This window comes from Topomyia yanbarensis, chromosome 2, assembly GCF_030247195.1.
Source record: "Topomyia yanbarensis strain Yona2022 chromosome 2, ASM3024719v1, whole genome shotgun sequence".
Taxonomy (NCBI): domain Eukaryota; kingdom Metazoa; phylum Arthropoda; class Insecta; order Diptera; family Culicidae; genus Topomyia; species Topomyia yanbarensis.
The window spans coordinates 86,425,387-86,451,389 of NC_080671.1; the positions used below are offsets into that span (position 1 = coordinate 86,425,387).

Below are 26,003 nucleotides of genomic sequence, written 5' to 3' on the forward strand. Positions count from 1 at the left end.
GAATCGGTGATAGTATTATTGAAGATACCGAAGCCAGTGGACCCATCGAGATTTGATCCGCCAGCGTTAAACATTTTGTCGCAATCGACTTCTCGGAATTTATTATAAAAAATATTGGGAATCACTTGCGGGCGTATGTGGTCCGGGATTCCACGAAACTCTTCCTTCATGGATGTGTCGAAGAATACAGTAGAATCAGAAGTATCTAGGAAACGAACACGGTTGGGAGTATACGAAGAAGGATTAATGCTCTGTGCCATGTAGTCGATACTGAACTGGATTCTCTCCAGTCGATACGATACTGGATTCTCTCCAGTTTGATGAAGTATATGTTCGCAGCGGAGCGTAGTCCATCACCGACAATATCGTTGTTTGGTATAACCTAATCAGGTCTCCTGGGTGGGCACCCCACCATGTTCCAGTTATTGTCCGGAGAAAATTGATCCTTTGTTGGCATATTTGTTTCAGATACCTAATGTGACATCCCCAGGTACCATTAGAGTCGACCTGATTGATCGTTACACCCATTAATAGAAGCTTGAGTTGCGCTTGCTTACGCTTCCTAGAAAAAACAACCAGCTCTGTTTTCTCCGTGGAGAACTCGATACCCAGCTGAAGAGCCCAAGCAGACAAATTGTCCAAGGTATCTTGTAATGGTCCTTGCAAGTCGGCAGCTTTGGGCCCTGTAACAGAGACCACCCCGTCGTCTGCAAGTTGCCTTAGCGTGCATGAATTGGCAAGACAATCGTCAATGTTATTCACGTAAAAATTGTAGAGTAGGGGACTTAGACATGAGCCCTGGGGAAGACCTATTTAGCTAAATCGCGATGTTGTTAAATCGACATGCGAAAAGTGCATGTGCTTTTCCGACAACAGGTTTAGCAAAAAAATTATTTAAAATTGGTGAAAGACCATGCTGGTGCAGCTTCTCTGACAGAATGTTGATAGAAACTGAGTCAAAAGCCCCCTTAATATCCAAGAAGACTGATGCCATCTGCTTTTTGTTAGCATAGGCCATTTGGATTTCTGTCGAAAGCAACGCAAGGCAATCGTTCGTCCCTTTGCCTTTGCGGAAGCCAAATTGTGTATCTGACTGTAAGCCATTTGCTTCAACCCTATTGTCGAGGCGAAACAAGCTCATTTTCTCGAACAACTTCCGAACACAGGGCAGCATTGCAATCGGTCGATACGAGTTGTGGTCGGAGGCTGGTTTTCCTGGTTTTTGGATGGCGATGACCTTCACTTGCCTCCAGTCATGAGGGACAATATTACCCTCAAGAAACTTGTTAAATAAGTTCAACAAGTGCCTTTTTGCAGTGTCAGGCAAATTCTTCAGCAAGTTGAATTTTATTCTGTCTAACCCTGGGGCGTTATCGTTGCATGAAAAGAGAGCAAGTGAGAACTCCACTATCGAAAACGGTGTTTCGTTTGCGGTATCGTGAGGAGACGCGGCATGGTACGTTTTCTGTACCGGGACAGAGTCCGGATAGATCTTCTTGGCGAAAGCGAATATCCAACGGTTTGAATATTCCACGTTCTCGTTGGTACTGTTTCGGTTACGCATACGTCGAGCCGTACCCCAAAGAGTGCTCATCGCTGTTTCTCTCGTTAACCCGTCGACGAACCGGCGCCAATAACTGCGTTTTTTTGGCTTTCATTAGACTCTTCATTCGCCTTTCTAACGACGCGTACTGTTGATAGCTAGCGGGTAACCGGTCTTCCCGGATGGCCTTATATGCAGTGGACTTTTCCGCGTACAGCTCTGAGCACTCTTTATCCAACCACGGGGTGGGAGACCGTCCATGGGTATTCGCGCTGGGTACTGGTTTAGTCTGAGCTTGATTCGCACTGTCGAGAATCAAGGCAGCCAAAAACCTGTACTCTTCCTCCGGAGGAAGCTCTTGAGTGGAATCGATTTTAACGGATATCGCAGTCGCGTAACTCTTCCAATCAATGTTAATTCGATTGAAAGAATAGCACTTTTTGATCCCCAAAAGTACTCCTCCATAAGGGTTTTCTCGATCCAGACGGATTATATTAAAGTCGTGGAAGTTGAGATTTATATCGGAAATTAACCAAGTTTCACATAATGCGAAAGCATCACATTTTAAACTGTTTAGTAAAAATTTGAAGGAATCGATTTTCGGGAGGATACTTCTGCAATTCCACTGTAGGACAGCGATCGAATCAGTGACCTCGTTTGATGACTTAGCCATCGAAGGATACGATCGCTGCAAGGAGGGGCCATTTAGCAGTCAACTGTTTCAAAAATGTTTGCACCATAGGGAGAAAATGCACTAGAATGCTTTTAAGAGGATCAGTAACATTGAAAGCTGTGAAAATTAAGTCCACTATGAGTGGGTGTGCGTAGCGTATTGGTAAATCGATTGCCTTGTACGCAGCGCACCTGGGTTCGTGTCCCAACCCCGCACATAGGGTTAGAAATTTTTCATAAGAGATTTTTCTAACCCGAAGAGGCGAATGACCTTAAGGTTAAAACCTCTATAATCGAAATAATAAAAAAGTCCACTATGTCAGAAAATTTCATTAGTCCGCTACTGGACTGAGTATCTGTTTGAAAAAGGGGACACTTGGGGTTTTTGGTGTCCCTGGAAGTGGTGGATACTCTTTGTTAGAATTAAAATTTCCAACTCCTGGAGCAAATTGCTTCGGCTTTAGTGCATCACTTCCGTTGGGTTTATTGATTTTAGTTGGCGCACTCTGAGTGGACGACACCTTGGCACCCTTACGACGCAATTTAGGGGAGGCTAGATTTCTCCTCTTCCTGGATTCCCCTGCACACCAAAAAAATCTGAATTTTATCGTTGACGTAATTGCAAACATGACACAATTCAACAAACCGTAATTTACTAAATGACGGAACATTACCGTGTTCCGTTTAATTTTACATGAAACATATACTTTACATGCGCAATAACATAAAATTACACTTCCTACCATTCAGAACAAACGCTGTATGTGGAGTAAAATTACATGATTTACGAAATTAAACGTCATGTAAAATTAAAATCAAACGTAAAACTAAGTCATTTTTGATGCTCGTATATGTCAGGGTCAGGAGACGTAAATTTACACTGTTTTTTCTAGGTGTGTGGGTTAACCAAAGATGTTCCCTCTTGTGGGTCGTCAGATTCTTGCTCAGCGCCAGCCAAAAGAGCAAAGGAATTTTCGGAAGGGACAGATGGAGAAGCATTCTACAGAATTTCTGCATAAGAGCGCTTCGAGCGTTCCTTAAGGGAGCGCCTAATTTTATCCCCGCGCTGTTTGTACGCGGGGCATGATTTAAGATCATGCGGAAGACCCCCGCAGTAGATACACTTTTCAGTTTCTCTACCGCAAGCGTCATCCTCATGCTCTCCCTCGCATTTGCCGCACCTTTTCTTATTGCCACAATAGGTGGCTGTGTGGCCCAGCTGCTTGCAATTGCTGCAGTTCATTACCCACGATACAAACAGGCGAACAGGTAGACGAACCTTATCCAGGATGACATAGTGGGGGGGGGGGGGAAGTCACCCGAAGCGAGTCAAATGAATGAGTTGTCTTATTATTCTCAGTTTTTGCTGAATACAATTGCTTGCATTCCAGAATCTTCACATGTTGAAGTGAGGGGTCCTTAAAGCAATCAACTCCGTACTTCAACACGTCTTCGCACTTCAAACCCGGTTCGGCGACGACCCCGTCGATCTCCACTGCCAAACAAGGTACATACGCCTTAAATTGCTTTGTAAAACGCTCGCTGCGAGCAATCTGATTTGCCTGGTCGAGGTCATTCACTAATATGCGTATCTTATTAGCTCTAACACGTGTTATCTGAGCTACGGCCGGGTAGTTAGCAGTCAGCTCCCGTGAGATCTCTAAAATATTAAGCGATTTCGTGATGGGCGTGATGGGATGGAAATAGACCACCCAGGGCCCATTTAAACTGGGTGGGTATGTTTTAATACGAGGAGGACTGGGGGAATCAGGGGAGGAAGTAATTTCTGGTTTATCCGGTAAATCCATGGGAATATTCCCATCCAATGTTACTTCGCCCTCGGCCATTTAGGCACGAAGATAGCACGTGGTGTAAACGAGAGATGAAACTTATATTCAGGGGAAAGGGATCTAAGAAGTAGCGACCGATCGGGAAAAAGGGAAATGAAAAAAAAAAGATACTTAGCTTATATAGCGGCTTGTCCGGTTATTCCACTATTCACTTCACCAACCCAGGCACCGGCGAACAAAGCCAGTCTCAAACAATGGTTGACCTTCACAATGTATATATATATATATATATATATATATATATATATATATATATATATATATATATATATATATATATATATATATATATATATATATATATATATATATATATATATATATATATATATATATATATATATATATATATATATATATATATATATATATATATATATATATATATATATATATATATATATATATATATATACTGATTTACTCCACGCACAGCACAAGAAAACGATCTGCTTCGATCGAGAGCTCAGACGATTGTCATTCTGTTTGGCCTTATCAGTTGCAACACCTTCATTTTGTTATTGTTCATAAATCCACTTACGACGTCGTCAAAATTTCTACAATCGAAAATACGCTCTTTTACAGAAATATATTTTTTTCTCATTTACAGCACGCTTACGAAATCAAAAACATCTCATAATATTTCATGAAATCACCAATATTGTTTATACCATGAAATGTTTGATCTTCTAGAGACATGCTGTAATTTAGAATTTAGGCAAGCTATCCTAATTAATGATACCAATATTCAAACTCTAATTACATTTTCAAATGAATTATTATTGAAATATTATTTGTATGAATCATTCCTTCTGTTCAAAGTCCGGGCCCAGGGGGAAACGCTCTGCCCACCATCCCCTCTCGGCTGCCCTGCGTGTACCTTGTCATTTAAAAAGATAAGACCAAAATCATATTTTAAATTCAAGATATATGCTAACTCTGACTGACACTCTATGACATATCGATTTGATTGTGTATTGGATTGTGACAGAGTGCTGCAATGTACGGTTACTTGAAAACAATCAAGTTGAATGTGATAATAAAAATAAAATAAAGTTGCGTCCAAGATCATATAATAGTAATATGTTTATTTATTGTATGTAATAAACTATAAAAATGGAAAAAACGGACACATTTGAATGCTTGACTGGGTCGTTAACAACACGAATAAGATGTGTACAAATATTTCTAGGATGTGACGTTTCATCCTTAGTGGTTCAGGTTCACCTATCCACGTGGTCCATCTATGCTTACCCTCCCCTATATAAGAACCCGAAAAAACAAATCGTTTCACTACGTTAATCAAGGTTTATTATTAGTCTGTAGCGTCTGTTGTTACGGTTTGGCAAAACCCACAGACGAAAGCTAAATTCTCGGTAAATTCAATCCAATGTGGTGGATTCTATATGGATATTGCTCTCTCGTTCGTTTTCTGTAACTTTATTACGTACAAATAAATTTCGATTTTCATATTCATACTTTCTGAGATCTGTTCGGTTACTAGTGCGTTCAAAAATGACGTTCATCTATAAATTTTAGATACCAGCATGTGGCATTCAATCAACCGATAATGAAGTGACGGTAAGCTCATAACAGATTTCCAACAGTAACGGTAACGGCTACATGTATACATTTAGGCGATAAAATCTTATGATCTCATACAACATACAGTGAGTAAAATCTGGTTATTCACATTGGGTACAACTTCAATAGAGAAAGCCTTTCTTCTTCTAATACATACATTTTGTGCGATCGATGACTAGACATGATATTGCTTATTGCTTTGAAAGTTGGATTTTTGATGCACTTCGCTATCACACTTTTTTTCACGGTTGCCAAATGAAATGATATGAAATCGACAAAAAATTAACTTTTCCCATCAAATTTATTGTAAAAACCGTAACTGTAAAAACTTTTCTATGTCATTAATTTGTCAGGTCGATGGAGTTGCACCTTTGATCATACTTTTGATTCATCACACTTTCATACTGTGCAGTTCGATTTGGTGGGAACTGTGCAATATTGAGTAAATAATGGTTAGTTTCTGAGAGATGATGGATATTGTCAAACCAGAACGTGCTTTAGGCACATAACTTCCAAGCAAATCATCTCACGCTATATGCTTATCATTAGCATAAAAGCGAAAACCGCATATCAAGAAGCCTGGCAACGCAGTCCAGAATCTGAAGAAAGCGACAGCAACACCTCTTGCGGGTAAAGGTAATACTTTTCATAGTGATGCACCAACACATACATTTTACGTCAAGCTTCTTAGCTTCGTACAATAGAGGCGTTGTGATTTCTTTTGCTTCCCATCTGTATGGGGCATGGGAAAAGATATCAGTCTTCTTGTTATGTAGCCTCCAATAAAAGCTTAGATGGCTAAAATGCGTTCACGGATGATCGTGATGGAGATACCAAGAATTCAATATTTTTATTTTTCATATACCATTTTTCAAATGCTTGCAATAGCATTGTTTCATAAAGAGCGCTACTATATTAGGACTTTAGGGGCAAAACTAAACCGATTTTAGATTTCATTACATCAAAAACACATCTACGTAATTCAAGGAAATCAGTTGCATTAAGATATTATGAAGTTACTGAATAATGTATGAGACTCTTTCTTTTGAGCACAAATAAGGCAAAGTTTGTTAATTTTTTTGTGGAATAATGAAAAGGCCGGATTGATGGTTAAATTCGTTTATTATATGCAAACCGTCGTAAAAATAGTATCTGGGTGAAATTAAAAATTAAGGGCTCAAAATGGCGATTTCCATCTGCTTCTGCACGCGAAACATGATCCAAAAATTACAAGCTTGTAGCCTCTTTTACATAACTGATATCAACAATCGTTATAATTTATAAAATGTAGAAAAATTCTGTACGGCATATACCCTTAAATTAGTATTAGAAGTGGTTCGCTCTCATGGTGAAATTTAACTATTTCTAGAGAAAATAACTATCGAACTGTTATCGAAAAGTTTAAAAAAAATCGTCAAATAGTTCACAGACTTGGAAATTTTCCAATCATCAATGAACTTTAAAGATAATACGTATGATAAACCACGTATTTCATACCGTCGAGAAGTTTTTTGATTTGATGCCGAATCTAAAAAAAAATTGTTAAGTGTATTTAGAATCTGGAAATTGTGTGTTTCTCTATCATCCACAGCAAAACTACAGTTTTTGAATCCTCAAGTGGTATCAAGTTCTTTTAATTAAACGATCATTATCATTGTTCACAAAGCAAGATGAAAAAAATATAATCCTACAGATGCTAGGGATGAATGGATGGCGATCACGGAACTACATCAGCTCGATCGAGTTTGTAGAACGATTGGTAGTTTTGAACGATATGTTTCACAATTACATATCACTAATTTGTAGTGTTTGCGATACGATGAAAACGAGTATTGTTATCAGATGAAACTAAAACCGTAACTCCACCGATCTTGCACTTTTACCTTGTAATATTTACACGTTCTCACATACCTTAGATTATTTAAATACTGGGATAATTCTAGTTAAAAACTAGATGACTTTGTGTACGAGAAGGCTAAAGCTTAATGTCTTAGAGTCTAATTTTCAACGAGAGTTAAGATGTGGGAAACCGGAATTCGGACTTATTTTCCGTGCTGTCGGTTTTCACTACCGCTGGTGTAATGTTGGCAGCACCCTCCGGTGCGGCTTCAACTGCTTTGGGCTGAGCCGAGGCGGTTTCACTTCGCTTGAAGACAACCTTCGACTCGGCACCATCTTTTCGATCCCAACCATGCTCGATGCCGTGATGATGCTCGTGATGATCTGGAGATGGGAACCATTCAGAGATCCATACTGGTTTCCAGATCTGCTTCCACGCCGGCAGCCAAATTTCTTTCCATCCAGGAACCCATATTTGTTTCCAGGCTTCCTTCCATTCAAGTTTCTTGTCCGGTACCCAAATCAACTTTTTGCTTGGTTTCCAAATCTGAACCCACGCAGCCTTCCATTCAAGTTTCTTCTCGGGAACCCACACCTACAAAAGATTTTATTTTTAATATTATACCCGGTCCAGTTGAAGCAGAAAACACTTACCTGTTTTTTCTCTGTACGCCACACTTGCTTCCAAGCTTCCTTCCATGCAAGCTTTTTATCCTCGACCCATATTTGTTTCTTAGCAGGACGCCAAATCTGCTTCCAGGCGGCCTTCCATTCCAATTTCTTTTCGGTACGCCAAATTTGTTTTTGCGCCGGTTTCCAGATCTTTTTCCACGCTGACTTCCACACCAACTTTTTCTTCCACAGATCATGGCTGGTGTACTCCCATCCATCGTGGTCCTTACCCAAGAACTTTTCCCCTGGAATTCCAACCTTCACCCACGCTGGATACCAGTATTGCTTCCACGCCGGTACTTGAATTTCTTTCCAATCAGGAACTTGAATTTCCTTCCAAACTGGTTTCCAAATTTGCTTCCAGGCTGGGACTTGAATCTCTTTCCAGGCGGGAACCTTTATCGGAACCCAGATTGGCTTCCAGATCTTCTTCCAATCCGGTACCTGTATTTCTTTCCATGCTGGGACCTGGATTTCCTTCCATACCGGTTTCCAGATTTGCTTCCAAGCTGGTACCTGCCGTATAAACCAATAAGTGTTAATCATATTAAAGTATAATTTTGCAGTATCTTTTACCGATCACCATGTGCCCTGTTCTACTGTTCCGTATTAGATATGAAAAGTCATGTAATTGTAACCTACCCTGAGTGTCATTTGTGATATTTGTTGATTTATTCTTTTACCGTACAAGGTCATGTGAACTTTCAATTCTAAGTCCAATCCTTGTGAAGGTCTCAGTCGGGCCTTAACTTCTCAACCATCTGAAACCTTAATCCTACCTGAATGTCCTTCCACACGGGGATCTGCGTCGGGACCCAGACGGGCTTCCAGATTTTCTTCCAGTCAGGATTCCAAATCTGCTTCTTCCCAGGCTTCCAAATCTTCTTCCATCCTTCCTTCCAGATAAGTTTCTTCTTCCAGTATCCTGGATCGTGTTGATGCTCTTCGTGATGGTGCTCCTCGTGGTGAAGCTCCTCGTGGTGATGGAGGTGATCGTCCACCACGGGCTCCACGTGCAGGTGATCCAGAACCGGTTCCGCCTGAATCTGGGGCTCGTCAAAGTTAACGGGCACAGCAGGTGCCGGATAGTCGTAACCTAACCGTTTCAGGGCGCCAATTGTTTGCTGTTGGACATTGCTGTTTTGTGTTTCCTCGGCTTTCTGGTCGATGATGGCTTTAGCCCGCGCTAAAGCGATGATGTGAAGTAATATGCCGAGGGTGACCTGTGTGAAGTAATAAAGAAATTAAATGACAAATGAATTGGCGCTCAAATTAAATTTAATGTTGTTCGATGCGTAAAAACGAAAGTAAATCTCCGTGAGGGTAAAAAATTGATATTCGCTGTTAACTATATTTGTTTTTGTAAACAGCGTTTTAAAGTGTATTATGGCGCGTTCCTCTTCAAAAATGTTACAGTGTCAACATATCGACATATGTGGCGACAATTGGCGTTAATTTGAGTGTACATAGAGAAGAGGGAAATAATTATAACGCTATAGTATTGCACACGCATAACGTTTTCCCAAGCCGAAAGGCTGTCAATTGGAAAATGAGCTCTATTGTTTATACCGACCAGCGAAGTAATGATAATAAATACCACCTATGAGAAGGTAGGGCATATATCCTATATGGAGTATGCAACTGATTCATCCACCAGATCATCAGCGAAACCTTCGGAACGAGAGAGTGAGAGGGTAGCGGAGGCAAGGGGTTCGGTATTCAAATAGTGATGTATTTTCTTATAGCTGTACATACATGCGATGCTTTCTTTGCGTGCCAATATAGCATTTCTTTAGTGACGATGCTTTGGGAAAAAATATATGCACACCGGCGAAACATATTTTTTATGTAATTATTACCTACGAACAATAACCACTTCGGTGAATAGAATGCTTTCCTCCTATGTCGGTTGTATTACGTTCATTTAGGGCCAACTAAAATCGGAAAAAAATCTTTTGTTGATTACGCATACACCATATTGAACACGTGGGATTCACGCTATGCAAATCTATCGCACAAATTGATCGAATTGTGTAAGCGTTGATTAGACGTTGCGGTGATGCAAGCTAAGAAATATGTTTCGGTGTCTATTCAAAATTATGTGTACTCATTATAGATGAATCGGTGTATTGACTTAATGTCTCTAAACATACTTTTATTTTATATAAACCATAAATAACAGAAAAAACTCTATTTCGTGTGATTTTTCATAGGGTTTGTTTTTGTGGTACGATTTCCCATTTTTACGAAGTCGCCCTTCTACAAGGAATAATAAGGAATTAACAATACTACTTTAACCTATGCATCTGTTATAGAACTGATTCATTTTGTTCTCTTGATTGGGAGATTTAAAGGTGTTTGGTTTAACATGTTGGACGCAACGGATGCATTTGGCTTCAACTGCTATATATTACCGTAAAAATTTAGATTGATAAGTCAGAATATATTAGCTCGATTGGCACGTTTCCCATGGAGATCAAGATTCCATATAATTTCATTTTCCTGATGGGAAGGTAACACGAGATAGAAGTCAATGGTAGGGAAATGGAAAATAATGGAATAATGGACTCTATTGATAAAGCACCGCGATAAGAATAATAACATATCCTTAAATTTTGGATCATGTTCGTTTATGTATGGGAAGCCTAAAATTCGGATACGCAATTGCATTATTTCAGGACAATTACATATCAGATGATATGAAGTATGATAATCGAATTCACAAAAATCACTCGAATAATACTCTGCACGCTGAATAATAGCCATATTGTAATTGAGTTTAAAATGTTCAGGCAGCGTCCAGACCACAATGCTGCAGGATTTTATTTGAGCGTAAGTTAGCAACCTACACAAATGGTTGACATGATCGAATGTATCCCAAGAGTAAATCTTGTCCTTTATCTAGCTTATTCAAGATAACACCAAATTTCGACGCTATATGCATTTGAAAGACACTTGGTACTAAAAATTCAAATTGTTTTCTGAATTTTCATGCACCTTTTAAAAAAAATTTCCGATTTATATGGGCATTTCATATTGTTACCGTTGCGACACATCTCTAATGGTAAACGTATTTTTTTTTTGCTTGCTTTGTCATCTGACGTCTGAAACCGGGTTCGATCCATCTCGACAGGAGTAAACGTATTTAAATTGGTCGTTATTTATTAATGTTGTTATTTATTTACTTAGAATGTAGGTAAGTAATTTAACCCTTGATTAGGCCACTTCCGTATTACAACAAAGTTACACAACTGGGTTAGACTCACACGCCGTATTTCGTCGTTCAATAACATTTGCTGTAATTAAGCGATTTGGAAACTTTTTTTTTAATTTGTAGGGAAATCCTTGAAGATTCGAATATTTTTATTGTTAAAGTAGTGTATATAAGGGAACATGAAAATATTTTCAAAACAATGGGCATTTTTTCAAAAATTGATATTTTAATTTCAAATGACTATTGAGGATGTACAAATGAAATATGTTGCTGCGAATCCGAAGTTAAGGAGTTGATCTTTCAACTTTGGTTTTACCATATCTTCCTGAAAGTATGTTTATTCAGCCAACCGAAAGTGAAAGTATTTCAGGTGTTTCATAAGTACATGATATTAACAAAAGGCCCGATTTATATGCAATAATCAATTATGTAAAGAGTACACACTTACATAATCACAATTTTCTTTAAATATCACGTATTGATGTTATATCAATCATAAACAATATAAATAATTTGCAAATATTATTTATTAAAAACAAAAGATAAAACATTCGCGTCATTCGTTTTCGAGCGCTCGGTCGCTGTTTATTGCCAGTCCGAGTGGTGTATAGCGATAAAGAATAATGCTAATCCGCGTTAAAGGTTATCTTGCGTACTCTCCGCCTCGTAGAGGTTTCATTCTTTTCCCTTCTTTTGTGTATCTGTTTCTGAGTACCATTACCCGGCCAGTGACCAGTGCAGCAGTGTTCTTCTAGTAAGCCGTCTTGATACTGTTATACACACAGTAAAGTACAATTATCTTATACGTTTCCCCTTCTTCGTTCCCATACTAACGTGCCTGGGCAATAGCCCCGTGCAAAAATGACTTCCCTTGATGGCAGCTCATCTCAAGGTGAGATGGACGTCGAAACAAAATCGGCTCCCCGGCTCAAAATATATCCAAGCTAGGCCACCGGGCTCTTCGTGATCTTCTTCTGGACCAAAGATAAAAAGTGTTTGAATCTGTTGCAGATTTCTCGAGTTCTGACGGATCGATATTTTGCCGTGACAGAAATAGCGAAAATTCGCCCTGAGAAGCTTGGGGTGGTTGTTAACAGTTTAAATCAGGCAAATGATATTGCTTGCTACGGGCCCTTTACGAAGGAGTACATGGTGTATATTCCAGCTAACAGGATTGAAATCAGTGGGGTCGAGTTCCGAATCGAGTCTGAGTTGCGGAGACCTGCCGAAATATGGGATTGGCTGTTTCAAAGACCCCATGCTTAAGCCAGTGAAGATACTGGAGTGCAAACGTTTGCATTCAGTATCGGTTGCAGCTGACGGGAAGAAAACATACGTCAACTCAGACTCGTATCGGGTGACCTTCGCCGGGACAAACAGCCTCGCATTGTAGCAATAAGGTTCGTTGTGGGAAATGCGGTGGGAATCATGTGGATGATTCCTATGGAAGCGATGTCGAAAAGTGTCTACTGTGGGGGAAACCCGCATGATCTCCCGACATGTTCCGCGTACAAACAGCGCCAGAAGAATTCTAAGCGTTCCCTTCAGGGACGCTCTAAGCAATCTTTTGCAGAAATGCTGCTACGCCACCTGTCTCTACGAACATCTATACCAACTTGTCTACTGACGAAGGCCACTGTGATGAACCCCAGGAGGGAACATCTTCTGCTGTACCTAGAAGCAATAGAAAAAGGAGGAACATTTCCTCTCTCAAGCTTCGTCGTAAAGACCAGAAGGTGTCTCTTCAGCCCCCCCCTAAAATAACTACTCAAGGAAGTACTGGTGCAAAACCAAAACCAATCGCTCTCGGTCTCAGAAACCTGAGAAAAGGAGTTCCCAGCACTTCCAGGAACATCAAAAACCCATATTTCAGCTAGAGAAAGAAACGCTGGCCTAATAAATTTCTCTGACATTGTGGACCATATTTTTACAGCACTAAATATTCCTGACCCTCTTAAAAGCATCTTGATAAGTTTTCTCCCCGCAGTAAAAACATTTTTAATGCAGTTCACTGCGAAATGGCCCCTCCTTTCAGCGATTGCATCCTTTGATGGCTAATTCATCGAACAAGGTCACGGATTTAATCGAAATGCGATGCATTTGCACTATGCAAGACACGGCTTACTTCAGAAATAGACCTACACTTCCACGATTTTAATATTATTCGCTTGGATCGAGAAGACTCTTACGGAGGAGTACTTTTGGGGATCAAAAATTGCTATTCTTTCAATCGAGTCGACCTCCCCTCGACACCAGGCAATGAATTTGTCGCTTACCAAACCAGAATTAAAGGCAAATACCTTTGCATTGCTTCCACCTACATCCCCCTAGAGCCTCAGCTAGCTACCGACGCAACTCCTCCCCGCACCGAAGCTAGTTTTATGTGACTTCAACTCCCACGGTACGGCATGGGGTTGCCTTCATGGCGACAATCGATCTATCTCACTCCATGAGCTTTACGACAACTTCAATATGACCATTTTGAACACGGGTGAAATGACATGGAGTCCGGTCCCTCCAGCGCGTCCGAGCGCCTTAGACCTGTCCCTCTGCTGCGGTTAGATTGCGATGTCGAGCAGAGGGAAGGAGTGGAAGGTAGTCTCTGATCTCCACGCCAATCGTAATTAATATTGCTGACGGTTCGGGGCCACCAAATACAATCAATGTTTCGTATGACCTCAAGAGCTTCCTCCAGAGGAAGAGTACGGGTTCATGGCTGGCTTGATTCTCGATACCGCGATGCAAGCTCAGACTAAACGCGTACCAGACGCAAACTCTCGAGGGCGTCCTCCCAATCCATGGTGGGACAAAGACTGCTCAGACGTGTAGGCCGCCGCGTATAAGACCTTCCGGGACGACGAGCTGCCAGCTAGCTACTGACAGTACGCGATGGCGGAAACGCGCATGAAGAGTTTGATGAAAGCCAAAAAAGATGGGTGGGTAATGTCTAGGACATAACCGGAGTGTCGTGACTACTCGTTTGACTTGTAATTCAAATCGAATGATACTCAATGAAATATGTGTGGAGTGTTTCAAGTTATTCTTTATAATAATTATGGGGGTTCTGAAAAGAACCTTTGTTGTTGGCGTCTGCGTTGGTAGGGGATGCGCTGGATTCTAAGCTCGTTGAGACATTCATTCATGAAATGAACAATTTTCTTGCTTTGAAATATCAATGTTAAAATCTCTCGAAACAACCATCGGAATCTGTTTGGTACAGAAATGAACACGCTTAGCGAAAAACTAGGGGCGGTTAATGTCCGGGACATAACCTCGATGATCATATTCTTAAAATTCTGCTTGTATCTCTTTCAAATGGCTAAATTTTACGCATTAAGTTCGATTCACCGAGCTCAGCGATATTTTCCTGGGGATCCCGTTCGTTAGTATATTCAGCAAAACAATTTTATTACCGAGTTCTCCGCGTTTAATACAGGTCAATAATTTCATATAGGGGAGACTGAGGAGACTTGATCCCCTTTTTTATTTTTCAATACTACTCCGTGGAATGATACAAAAACTATGTATTTTTTGTAGTTTTATATTGTTTCTAGGGTTGACTGATAATCATAAAAAAATTACATGGAAATATTATACTGGACATGAGCTATGAGCATTTTTGGAAAACAACAAAAAACTGGAAAATTCTTTGATTAGTGGAGACTCGATCCCTAATTTGGGGACACTTGATTATTTTTTGAAAACGTGTTTAAAAGAGCATGTAGGGTAGTAAGCCTATTTTTACCCTTTTTCTATTATCATCCTACCCATCTGAAGCCTTTGGTTAGAGCAGCTTCTGCCATCTTTGCTCAACGCATTGGCTCAAATGGTGTTGCGATAATTGGGGTACTCGATTAGAGTTTTTGCTGCGCTCAAACAGAAGATATTCACCATTCTCAAGACAATTTTGTTATTATATTGGCTCTTAATAAGAGGCGAATGACCTTAAGGCTAAAACCTCTATAATCGAAATAAAAAATGGCTCCTAATAACAAAGCAAAGAAGCTGAAATAATAAAATTAATAATGAAATAATGTGGTATTCTCCCTAATAGAACAAAAATAGGTACCTAACCCCATTCAATGTTATAAATGTATTGTGGTATTGATTAAATTGTTGTGATTACATATTACTATTTTTGTTACTACATATTACGCATCTCTCACAAGATTTTTTAACGAATTCCCCAAATCTCTGTGCAATGTCGTTATTATGGTTGAGGAACGTCAAATGTGGGATGCATGGTTGCTACGTATACTGTAGTAAACAATTACAGTTATGTTTCTGTACGATGAAGCGTTCATTTTTGACAGTATTTTTTGTTATTTTATGGCAACAATGACTTCAATTGCTCTGGTGTGAATTTGGTTATTTTCAGTGGTGTGTATGAAGCATGGCGAAGGGGATCAAATCTCCACAAATTTGAAGGGATCAAGTGAACCCATAGCATCTATTTCAGCAAATTTAGGCACAAGTGTAGCTGAACAAAAAAATCAGCTCAATCATAACGTATTCATATAATTGACATTCTCCAGTAATTCTGTATGCAAAAATATAGTATGTAGTGGGTTACTTTATCAATTGTATAAAAGTTTGAAAATTTAGAAAATAAATCTTCTTCAGTTCTTCCGAGATTTTTTTCTTTGAATCGGTAAAAATTCAGTAACACATGTCCAATTTATTTTTTTTCTGTTAAAGAAACATATGTTTAGATAAAACTGCGCAACTTTCTAGTATATTCGATTAATGTATTCTGATCCGCCTTTGAGTTACAGTTACAGTGGTAGCCGATTTGATTGGTCGTCCGATGCAGCTTCTCACGACCACGCACGTCTGTTATGCACTGCGTCTTACACACGTCTGGCTTTGAGAAAAGCTGCGACACGCCTATTTATAGATTTTATCATTAATGTTGATTCTCATTTAAAGTAGTTTTTGAACTATTCAAACAAATTTTATATAGCAAGCAACGTATCGTTAGCAAGCGTTGAACGTTTTCCTTCCGATTTATGAAACAAGATTGGCAATCCGTTTAGTAGAAGAAAAGTTATTAAGGTTCAAAATGTATGTAACGCTTTCGCTAATATGCACTACTATCGCTTTCCCGCTCGTTCTCGTGGCGTGCATGAGCCTTTCCTTTCCGTCCGGCTTCTAATGGCTTAACCAAAACTAATATGCCGGCTTTTCCCCACCAATTGCTCTCGTCAAGCAACCCAATACGAATAATCATAGGAACAAACATGTAGTGGACCTATATATAAACTTTTCATTATTTTATTGTTCATTTGCAGCACCATTTTGACGGCGGGATGGGCTGAAAATTTTCACTTTTCCGAGTCGTTTTCGAAAGATTTTTCAAAGCACTATTTTTCCGTTGATAATGAATGTCCTACATATTCCAAAATTTAATACAAAATTGGTACAAATATATTCGACAAAATGCCGAAGAAATTGATTAAATCCATTCAGTACAACAAAAGATATAAGCGTTCAAAATCTTACATCACTTTTCTTCCGAAATTTTGAAAAGGGGCCCCTATATTGAAAGGTAAGTCGTTAGTCACGACAAAACGTAGCTACTGGCGCCAGTTCGTCGACGGAATAACGAGAGAAACATCGATGAGCACTCTTTGGGGAAAAGCCCGACGTATGCGAAACCGAAATAACACTAATGAGAGCGTGGAATATTCAAACCGTTGGATATTCGATTTCGCCAAGAAGGTTTGTTCGGATTCCGCCCCGGCACAGAAGATCTACCGAGCAGCGTTCCCTCACGATATCGCGAAAAAACACCGGTTTCCATGGTAGAGTTCTCATTTGCTCTTTAGAAATATATAGTGTTCTCATGAATTGATTGATTAGGTGATTTTTTAAGAATTTATTTTCAATTTTAAGCGATTTTCCATACTAATTTCCATATAAACCTTGAAATTTTTGGAGGGTCCGTAGATACAACCGATCGGTACCAAAATTTGCACAGTTACTAAGGGCCATAAAAGGCATCAGTAGAGCCTGGTGGAGCTAAAAGTCAAAAATTGAACCAGTCTAATGCACATCTCTGGCGTATTGGGCTCGTGGATAGTGGTATCTGCGCTTGTGGCGACGGCTATCACGACATCGAGCACATTGTCTGGGCGTGCACCGAGTACAGTTCCGCCAGATCTCGGCTAATGGACACCCTCCGGGCCCGACGAAGACCACTCAACGTCCCGGTTCGAGATGTAATGGAAAGCCGCGATCTCCTCTATATTTACCTCGTATACACTTTCCTAAAAACCAGCAATATAGAGCTTTAACAGCTTCTTTTATTTTTCTTATTATTCTCAGAAGTGCCCTCATCCGCTTGTGCCATACACTCTCGAAGGTTTGATGCGACTCCAAGGCGGCACCAAACATCTCTGTCGAATGAGACAACAAACACGGGACCTGCAGCACAAACATCACACGCGTAACTCGAAGTCTTTCCGATCCGCATCTGAGCCGTACGAAATCATCTGGAAGAACCCCTGTGGACTCGAGGAGGACCACCCGGCGTCCCAGTACATAATTCTTCCTGATGTAGGCCACCCGAGTCTGTAACCTATGCCGTTAATCTCTCGCCCGACTCTTATACCCAGGAGCATCACCCCAACCCCCCAAATATCTTCCCGAAGCATTTAGCTCTTCCTGTCTCTTCTAGTTTTAGCTACTGTATTACATAATCTCATTGAAAATGCCCAACTCTACTACCACATAAAAATAACTCTAATTAATCTCCCCGAATCTTTACAAAATCCAATCACGCCCTCTAGTCATTTCTAGTTTTAAGATAGTTATAAAAATTGACCCCCTTAGTTAAAAATTATTAGCTCCAATAATCTCTATGCTAAAAAATGTCAAACCATTTTGCCATAAAAGCTGAATGAATTTTGAATTTTGTAAAGAATATACTTGAGTGGGAATATGGATTTTATGGAATAAACCTACGCAATAAAATACTATTTATTTATAACACTGCGCTTTCGAACCCCTTCCCCTTACTTCGCGATGAACTCATCAATAATAGAAAAGGCGGAAAGGAAAGATATTAAAATGGATGTCGATCTTACCACAATACGGTGTCGGTTGTACAAGCAGTGCCAGGAAGAAATCGCTTTTTCCAAATTTTTAATGAAATTAAATTTTTTGTAGCGCTAACAATTTCAGGCCTTATTAGGAATCTTCCAAACAAGAATTCAACAATATTAAGGTCTTAACTATAATTCCTCTATAAGTGTGTGGTTAAGACGACAATATTTATCACCCGCGGGTGCTCAATAATGTGAGTTCTGGGTTCAATTCCAACCGAGGTCATTGAGATTTTTCTGAGGTGAAAAAATCTATGGTCACGTGTGAACTGAACGATTTATCTAGAAGATAATTAATATTTTAACTCATGATACAACCAGTTAATCAAAAAAACGGAATGATTCAATTTGCAGACATAGCTTCTCCTTCAAAAGAACGTAACCAGATACATTTCGAATATTCCGCCTACAACCAGGGTCCATTAAGAAAACTTCCATTCCGGCAAGATTTCCCAAAAGAATAACAAATATCCTTCAACTGTTGCTTTGTATTCATCATACAACGAAGCAATATAAGCCACACACAGTTGCGTTCCGCCTTCGTATGATCGTTACAAATTCCGTTCCACGTTATGTCATATCATTTTTCATAATCTTGTTAACACACGCAAGGAGGCACCTAAGAAGGCATGGTAGGTCGTTCAAATGTTATGCGGCATTTACATCTTTAGCGCAGGAGTGCTAACTTATTCGGTCAGATTGTTCACACTTACTGTTCATATGATAACAAATAGTGCACCGTATAGTAATTAGTTATGCACATGTTTTACAATGTAGCTAAGGTGGATGAAAGTGATTTTTTCTGCGTCAGATATGAAAATATACATTGTTGGGCATGGTTCGGCTTGAATCAATTTCAATCTACATGTTGCATCGCAAAATTTTGATGCTATCGGAGATAATTAGTATATGGCAGCTATAAACCATATATCAACGGTGAGGGAAACATGAATAGAACAAAGTAAGCAATACCTCTGATCTAACAGCGCGTACGCTGTAAAGTAAGTGTTGTAGCATGTAATAAAACCATAATCATTTAGACCTCTTCCGCTGCTCTGCGTATTATCGTAGAGCCCGTGGAACCAAGGTGCATACGAGATATCGTGACGTTGCTTCCGTTTCGTCGCACACCGGATTAACTGCATTACACTTTCGAGCGCAAGGTTGAATAATAAATGTACCTTAATCAGGTGTTATGGGAATTCACGAGCTGATACGATTTTTTTCGTTTCACTGAATTAAACACGAACTTGTGTACCACAAACAACAAATGCAAGAAATGTTTCGGTATTTACCGATTGAATTAGGTATTCAATAGGCGGTATTTAGAAGTAACGATTGATATTATAGTAGAGAAATTGATTTTCTTGCAGGATATTCAAAATTGCTTTCTCTTTAAATTTATTTTTGTTCTAGCATGTAATGTAATTTTCAACTATTTTGCATTAAAATGTGTATCATTTCGCGAAATTTAATGTATCGAAAATATCCTATTTACGTCACTTGCTATATTCTTTGGAATAGAAAAAAACTGGTTTTAGTTTTATCTAATTCCAACATCGCGGGAAAAAGCACTTCAAACTTAACTTCAAAAAATAAAGGGGTTTGGGAACAAGTTAAAGTTGTATCTGAAAATATTTTCTTCTGGTATAAAATTAATGTAATAATTGTCAGTGATATTTTTTTATTTGGTTTATTTGTTTACTATATGTAAAAAAAAAATGAAAAAAACTTTTTTAGAGATTTTCCGTTGGATCTCGTGTGCACAACTTTTTATTGCGAGCGGAGACCTTCTTTAGCGGCTCACCTAATGCATCATGGGGACCATTTAATTCTCTCCTGCCCTCCACATCAAGGTCATCATCGTTAAAAGTACCTTGGTGCTCGCGACCAGATGTTCTTTTCTGCTTCTTGCACTTACCAATGCAAATCCGTCGTCATTGTTATTATCTTCTTCACCGATGTTGCTTACAGTGGTTTTTGGGGTGCTGGATGCTGCTTTGGCAGTTGTTTATATGGACTGAACAGCTGCCACAAATTTGCAAGCGTTTTGGGTTGGTTTGCCGTGGATGTGTTGGTATCCGGTAGAGATGCATTCTCCTCTGTATCTTAAGTGCAAGGTTGTCCGTGGTGCGCTGTCTGATTGCACGTAGGAGTTTGCCCCTCATAGGTGCATAACGTAGTTTGGTTAAAAGTAGCTTCGTGGGTTTTGAGTTTTATAGTCAAGTAGGAAGGGATAGGTCTTTCTATCCGCATACTAACCACAAGAACATCGTTAGGTGTACCCGGGAAGAAATTTCTCCACGAATCAGATGTAACGGATTCTACTTCTCTGTATTGCGACATGTATTTTGCAATTAGATCAGAGGGGGTACGTGGTGATAGGTCATGTAGCTTTACATCTACATAGTCTTTTTCTATATACACGGGAATCTTAATTCTAACTTTATCACTTTCAGCCACGTGCTTCAAGTTGTTCTGCAAAACGAAACGTTCGGCTGGAACTAACGTGTTGAATGATATGAGTACTACATTGCGAAGATGATGATACATAACCTCCTTGAGCCTAAGCTGCATCTTCACCTTCAGCAGGTATTCCTCTTCACGAAAACACAATCTTATTGAACAGCATTTAAAGTCAACGACCGCTGTGTTGGGTCGGAGCTGAGTCTTTTCGTCGACTTTACTCATGATGACAAGAAAAAATTAAAAGCTTCCTTTGTTCTCGAGACAATGCACAGTAGATCTAAAGGCTGCTAGCTGTTGTTCACTTGGTTCGATTGTACGTCTGACTTGGGCAGAAGTAGAAAGTAGACTGTCAGTGATATTGTGAAATTTCAGAACTATGGAGTGGGAATCCAACCGCTGTGAATTTTTGGAACTAAAGGGGGCTAGGGAGCTGAAACCTCCTCTCCAAAATTTTCCAAAAATAAATTTAAAAAATGTTTTTTTCGGCGACTTTTAACAAAACTTGTAGCTCTTTTGGTGGTTTCCAACCACCAAAGTCAAAGGTAACGAAATTCAGTATGCTTTATGCTTTTGTTCGACATACTTTTATATTGTTTGCGTTTTCTGAACAACGAAAGAAACTGTTACTATAATTCTTGCTGTAGTAATCTGTCGAAATGAGTGAGTAGCAGAAGCAAGTAGTGGTGGTCCGGCCAAATACGATGATTATAAAATTATTGATGACTTGCATAGGATTCATAATAATTCATAATGAGAAAGATTTCTGTAGGTGTAAATGGAAGTTGGACTTTCGGAAGCAGTCTTTATCCTGTTCTACCATTTTCTACCAGTATTCAGCGCCCATGGTGCTCAACACATTATCACAGATGAAACCATTCATTTCGAACAACTTAAAACACATCATTGTGTGTGACAATGCTATAATTAAAATCCTACTATATATGGACGATGAGGAAATCAATGTTTCGCTACAAGATCGGACACCGCTTACTTGCAGATTCATGTCATATTTGGGAGAAATGGAATCCATTCTGAAGGGTACGTGTAAGAACTACTTCCCGGTATTTAAAATAGTGTTTATGTAGTGAAAATGTCGGTGGCCCGATCCATTTCATCCTACCCAACCAGTACAAAACATTACGCGTTAGTACCGTTACACAGAGAATTCTTTGCATATATCACAGTCAAATTAATACGTGCCAGTTCTGTGAAAAACGGCACATTACGGTCTACCCTGCTGAGAAACCGCTGAATATAGACAATTGCAAAATTTGTGCAGCTGTTCAGGTGATATTGACAACGGCAAAAGCTGCGTCGAGTACCTTTAAACCTACAACCAGTACCATCATTGAGGAAGTTCACGCTCGTAAGGGCAAGAAGCCAGGAACAAATAGATATTACATGAAGGCAGCAACAACGATGATGACACGGAAATTACAATAGCGAGATAGAAATAAATAACTCCCCCAAGACGCAGTTGGTCAGGAAAAAATATATCCTCGCCTCGTAAACAGGTTATCACGTGCAATGGCTAAGTGCTTGCGCGACATCTGCCGGACAACCATTAAAACTCATTTTATTATTCTTATTATTTACATAATGGAAATATATGAAAGACCCGCGGCTCCGTTTGCTATTTAAATGATAAAACCCTTTCATGCCCAACTTTTTTCTAGTGCATGTAGGGTTTCAAAACTATTTTTACTTGAAAACGGTGGGGTCAAGAAACTCATAAAGGTAGGTGCTTCTCTTGCAGTGCTAGAAGCTGCTCAATTTTTACCTTCCAATGCTCACTACAATTCTCCTAGAATATTCACAATAGTCCAATTACTTGGAAAACGTGGCCAAAAATAGTCTAAATTGATAAGTTTTATCAGTTTTTACTAATATTACATCATAACGAAGTTATATGAAAAATTCATTTTCCGTCGTCAACTTAAACTGTCCCTGGCAGCTCTGCTCCATCGGAATTCAATCAGACTAATTGCAATAACTAGAGCTGATCCTTGAATCTGTTAATACTCAAATGAAAGCCAATAGTCACATTTATTAGCCTTACTTGTTTTTGTGAGGAAATCTTGCCTCAATCAAAAGTTATAGCTGTTTAAAAACGTTGTTGTCCACAAACAACATGGGCATGAATGGGTTAACAAATTTTACGTAAATTAGAAGCTATCAGTACTAGGTAATTATCTTTCGATTAGCGAACAATTTCTGAGCAGTCCTCAGTAAATTAAATTCCGGATTCTGGGTAGTTTCCATTAGTAGATTAACCCTTTCATGACCAACTTTTTTCTAGTGTATGCAGGGTTTAAATACTATTTTTCCTTATAAACGGTGGCGTCAAGAAACACGAAAGATAGGCGTTTCCCTCGCAATGCTAGAAGCTGCTCAATTTTCCCCTTCCAATGCTCAATACAATTCTCCTAGAATATTTACAATAGTCCAATCGTGTGGAAAATGTAGCCAAAGACAGTCTAAATTAATTACACACCAAAAAATAATGAAATTTAAACGACATGTAAATCAATACGAATGTAAACATACAACGATTGAATCAAAAATTTGATTGAAAATTACGTTAAAATCAATTGGAGCATCAAACAGCATGCAATATTATGCTTTCATTCGTGTAATCAGACATTGCATTTATCGCTCATATGAGTAAATGCACCCGGATAGTTTGCTACTGCGACAATAAAAACTCACATTTTCACACGAAAAGTTATTGGCACTCACACAACTTCTCCGGATAAATACAACGTGTTATTTCTCCGGATAAATAAAACAGCCGGAGAATAAGTGAATGAGTTTATCACGGTATCCTTTTTTCGCTCGCTGCTTTCCTGCCGTTATTCCAAAACACGTAAAAACAAGTCTATCATATTTCTTTGCCGCTTTTCTTTGTAGTTGAGTGTATTTTTTGAAGTTTTTATTGATTTCCATGAAATTAAAATTTTATCACCTTCTCCGGTGAGAAGGAAAAAGTCAAATAAATTTTATCCGGAAAATCATTCTCACGCTATTTGTGGAGACGGAGAATTTTGCAACTCATCTTGTCTCGGAAAAGTTGGACATCAGATAAGCTTCTTCTCGCGTGAGTGAGAGAGAATTACAATGCCTGCGTGTAATATTACATGTCATTCATTTTACAGCAGTATTCGAGTAAAAATACATAGAAGTGCATTGGTTTTCCGTTTAAAGAAACTGTAATTTTCAATCCACGTGTAATATTATAATAAAATTCGTTGAAGAAAGCACGACAAGTCGTGTGTATTTGTTGTGGAACTTAATTTTACATTTATATTCATGCTCCAAATATGTGCATGAAAATAAACTTAAAATTACAAAATATTTTTTTCTGTTTAGTTTTATCAGTTTTCAATAATATTGCAACATAACGAAGATATATGAAAAAATCATTTTCCGTCGTCAATGTGAACTGTCCCTGGCAGCACTGCTCCAGTGGAATCCAATCGGACTAATGGCAATAGCTTCAGCTCTAGAGCTGATCCTTGTAACGGTTAGTACTTAAATGAAAGGCAATAGTCACATTTATTAGCCTTACTTGTTTTTGTAAGCAAATCTTGCCTCAATCAAAAATTATAGCTGTTTAAAAACGTTGTTGTCCACAAACAACATAGGCATGAATGGGTTAAATCATTGAAATATATATTTTGCATTATCCAAAGACCCATGAATTGCGAAATAAAACCTGCAAATGCTCACTTATAATATTTGCTTAATCTAGGTAGTCTTATCAAGTCCCAACGGCCTTGCAAAATTACTGAAAGTCAATAGAGCTAAGGTTCTTATTATTACTTTGTAGTGAAATCAGTAGTTTTTTGCACACACTTTATATTTTGACTTTTACCATAGTTTCAGGGATCTAGGAATTCTACGAAATATTTTAATTCATAAGTTCAATGCTATAAAAAGTATCCATTTCTAAAAAATAGGATCTGCGAAAGAATCTACTTAAATAGATAAATAAATAGTCATTCCCAGTTTCTGATGATATTGACGAAGATAGTCCTTAACCCATTCCCCCCGAGTTGACGACATGATCAGAATCATTTGAATTGAAAATATTATAAGGTTAAGTTAATGCAAACTTCGGGTGAAGTCATAAAACTAGCAATAGTAGTAAGAAACCTGATCATGAACATAGGAATTGAACCTATCGCTTTTGATAAATTAAATGCGGGCAGCATACAGGAACAATTCATAATTGTCTTATTTGATATTTATTGATTTAAAAGATCATCAGATTTTTTAGGTTTTTTACTCCTAATACTATCCTCGAAAAAATTGCACCTCAAGTTCTTCTCCGAACGACGCACAATAACCAAAATTCAGCTTGCGCATCGCAAGAATCCGACATTATTCTCACTACTCGACAAAGTGAATGCCACAGTTTCGGTAGTGCCTGATATTTTACCGCCAGAGATAAATCTACTATCACCGAAAAATACAAACAAACATTGGAAATTGACTGCGATTTATTTGGTCTGGTAAGCAACCTGCGGAAAACAAAGACATCTGTCACAGCTGGGATTATGAACCAGAAAACTTAGCACAAAGTGTAGGGGAGACCAAGGCTAGTTGGCGGTGTTTTCAGTTTTCATTTTTTACCGCTTTGATTTTGGCAGATCTTGCAAAATAGAACACGTTACATGAAAGGGCAGACTGTTGGCAACATCTCTGAATTTTATGAAAATGATTGATACGTTGTCTTCATTTCTAGAGACATAAATATGTGACGAAAAAGCTGCCGACTTACCTCAGCTCCGGGGTAAGTTGGCGGTATGTATGGGGTAATTTGGTAATGCCAGAAAATAAGCAACCAAATGGAAATTAGATTACATCAGTGGTCCTTAAGATATGTGGCGATTGTCTTTTTAATAAAACTGTATATTATTCGACACCTTGTATTATATTGTCCCCTGCATTGACAATAGACACAAGAAAAAGCTTCTCTTACTTTGGGGTGAATTCCAGAAATGAAAATATTTGATGACTATTTTTGCATTGTAAATGGTACCGCCAACTTG

The 26,003-nt window shown here is 38.8% G+C and overlaps 1 protein-coding gene across 1 annotated transcript in view; it reads right to left on the reverse strand.

The window, feature by feature from the left end:
• Positions 1–7,355: 7,355 nt before the first annotated feature.
• Positions 7,356–26,003, reverse strand: part of LOC131678741 (uncharacterized) — a 37,167-nt gene continuing 18,519 nt past the window's right edge. Inside the window, exons 2-4 of the mRNA XM_058959026.1 lie at positions 8,940–9,383; positions 8,143–8,676; positions 7,356–8,083 (exon numbers count right to left, since the gene is read on the reverse strand). Coding sequence (XP_058815009.1) covers positions 7,664–8,083; positions 8,143–8,676; positions 8,940–9,383 — 1,398 coding nt within the window. The 3' untranslated portion in view covers positions 7,356–7,663. The remainder of the gene's footprint in view (positions 8,084–8,142; positions 8,677–8,939; positions 9,384–26,003) is intronic.